The following is a 3,046-nucleotide window of genomic DNA, read 5'->3' on the forward strand; positions in this document are numbered from 1 at the left end:
TTTCAGGAAAGAGAGTTCACACTCGGGGGTACGTGGACCTATTGACAACTTTTGGAGCACCTCCGGACACAAGGCGGGTCATGGTTCGGTACCTCCTCGTGGAAGCCAACACTTCCTACAACATAATCATCGGGAGGCCGACCTTGAATCAACTCGGAGCAGTAGTGTCCACCCCACACCTCACCATGAAATTCTCGGGGAATGATGGGAAGATTATCTCTATCAAGGCGAACCAGAAGACGGAACGACAATGCTACACCGAAAGCCTGAAGATCGCCTCACCCGGTGAACAATGCAAAAGTGGCCCTCCCACCGCAGCTCACATCAACCACGAAGAAATCACTGATCTCGATCCGAGATCCGACTCTCGTGACGAACGACCAAGCCCCGTCGACGAGCTCGATGACCTCCAGATCGGAAAATTTCCTGGGCAGTGCACAAAGATCAGCAGATAGTTGAGCTCGGAGTTGCGACAGCAGCTCGAAGCGGAAGTCCTCAAAAATGCTGACCTCTTCGCCTAGTCCAGCACTGACATGCCAGGTATAGATGCTGACTTCATCTGTCACCGGTTAGCGATACACAAGGAAGCAAATCCAGTGGCCCAAAGAAAGAGAAAAGTCAGTGGTGAGAGGCGAGAGGCCATCATCACCGAGTCACAAAGGTTGTTGAGTGCTGGCTTCATCCGTGAAGTTAGGTACACCACATGGCTGGCGAATGTGGTTCTGGTGAAGAAGAGTTCGGGAAAGTGGCGCATGCGCGTCGATTACACCGACTTGAACAAAGCATGCCCCAAGGACTCATACCCCTTGCCAAGCATTGACAGGCTGGTTGACGGAGCATCCGGGCACGCCCTCCTCAACTTCCTCGACGCCTACTCCGGGTACAATCAGATAATGATGTACCCACCCGATGAGGTGCACACGTCTTTCATCACCGACCACACCAACTACTGCTACCGAGTGATGCCCTTCGGCCTGAAAAACGCGGGGCAACTTACCAGCGACTGATGGATAAGGTCTTTCACTAGCAGATCGGGCGGAACATAGAAGTCTACGTCGATGACATGGTGGTCAAAACCACCTCGGCAATAGACCATGCTACCGATCTTGCCGAGGTGTTCGCCCAGATCCGAAAGCACAACATGCGTCTCAACCCGGAGAAGTGCGTTTTTGGCGTTCAGGGGGGCAAGTTCCTCGGTTTCATGATCAATAGCAGAGCAATCGAGGCCAACCCCAAGAAATGCAAAGCCATCATCCAGATGCAGAGTCCGCAAACGGTGAAAGAGGTCCAACGCCTAGTAGGAAGGTTAGTCTCACTGTCCCGATTCATCCCCAAACTCGCGGAGAAAGCGGTGCCAATCTTCACCCTGCTAAAGAAGCCAAAAGACTTCCAGTGGACAGGTCAGTGCGAAGAAGCTTTCCAGAGCTTCAAAACCTTTCTCTCGACCCCACCGATCCTATAGAGGCCGAATCACAACACCGACCTCCTCCTCTAGTTGGCCATAGCAGAAAACGCTATCAGTGCTGTAACAGTGCAAGAAAACCAGAAGACACTGACGCCGATCTACTTCATCAGCCGAGTCCTCCAGGACGCGAAAAAGCGATACCAGATGGTTGAGAAGTTGGCGCTAGCACTCTTCACTGCGGCCTGACGTCTCTGACCATATTTTCAAAGCCACCAGGTGGTAGTCAAAATTGAGTACCCCATAAAGCAAATCCTGAGAAAACCAGAACTCGTCGGACGAATGATCGCATGGTCAGTAGAATTATCCGAGTTCGACATCCGGTACGAAAGTTGCGGCGCCCTGAAAGCCTAGTGCCTGGCCGACTTCGTAGCCAAGCTCACGCCTGCTACTGCCGAGGAACCCCAGGTATGGACTTTACACGTTGACGGGTCCTCCAACTCTAAAGGTGGTGGTGCAGGTATCATTCTGGAGGGACCAAATCAAGTTACCTTGGAACAATCCCTCAAGTTCAGCTTCAAAGTGACCAACAACCAGGCAGAGTATGAGGCACTCCTCGCAGGACTAAGGCTAGCCCGCGACCTCGGAGCCCGAAGAGTGAGCTGCAACAGCGACTCGAAACTCATGGTCGAGTAGCTCAATGGGACGTACCAGGAAAAAGACACCCTTCTGCAACGGTATTTCCACATCGGATCCCAACAGATCTCGTCCTTCGACGAGTTCGCCATACAACATGTGCCGCGCGAACAAAATGCCTGAGCTGACCTCCTATCGAAGCTCGCCAACACCAAAAAGCATGGACAGCACCGAACTATCATCCAGGAGACCCTACACTCGCCTAGCTTCGATGACAAGGTTGTCAACGTCAGCGACAGTGGAGACCTGGGCTGGATGACGGGCATCTAGAATTACTTGAAAAAGGGTACCTTGCCCGAAGACAAAGACGAAGCTCGGAAGATGAGAATGAGGTCGGCCAAGTTTGTCATTGTCGCAGATGAACTGTTCAAACGTGGCATTTCCACCCCGCTGCTCAAGTGTTTGACCACACCCCAAGCAGCCTACGTCATCGACGAAATTCATCGGGGCATATGTGGCTTGCATTCTGGAGCTCGCTCGATGGCCACCAGAGTACTCCGGGCTGGATACTACTGGCCCACTCTAAAGTCAGATTGCCAAAACTACATACAAAAATGCAAAGAATGCTAGTAGTTCAGCAACACACACCGGCAACCGCCCGAAACCCTCCACCACATGATGTCGGCATGGCCTTTCTCTTAGTGGGGAATGGACATCCTCGGGCCATTCCCCGCTACGAAAGGCCAGCTCAAGTTCCTCCTCGTGGCAATCAATTACTTCACCAAATGGATTGAAGCATGCCCACTCGCCAAAATTACCACTGAAAATGTACAAAAGTACACCTGGAGAAACATCGTTTGCAGATTCGGAATCCCTCACACCCTCGTTACTGACAATGGCCGACAGTTCATCGTACAGGGATTCGAGGACTTCCTCCGAGAGCTCGATATCAAGCATCTTCCAACCTCGGTGGAACACCCCCAAACCAATGGCCAAGCCGAAGCAACC

The 3,046-nt window shown here is 52.2% G+C and overlaps 1 protein-coding gene across 1 annotated transcript; it reads left to right on the top strand.

Moving 5' to 3' along the window:
- Positions 1-533: 533 nt before the first annotated feature.
- On the top strand, positions 534-2,098 carry LOC145957891 (uncharacterized). Its single transcript, XM_083074318.1, has 3 exons — positions 534-725; positions 1,031-1,400; positions 1,911-2,098. The coding sequence occupies exons 1-3, from the start codon at positions 534-536 to the stop codon at positions 2,096-2,098; spliced, it is 750 nt and encodes a 249-aa protein (XP_082930444.1).
- The last annotated feature ends 948 nt before the right edge of the window (positions 2,099-3,046 follow it).

Source organism: Cajanus cajan, chromosome 5, assembly GCF_000230855.2.
Source record: "Cajanus cajan strain Asha chromosome 5, NIPB_CcT2T_4, whole genome shotgun sequence".
Classification (NCBI taxonomy): Eukaryota; Viridiplantae; Streptophyta; class Magnoliopsida; order Fabales; family Fabaceae; genus Cajanus; species Cajanus cajan.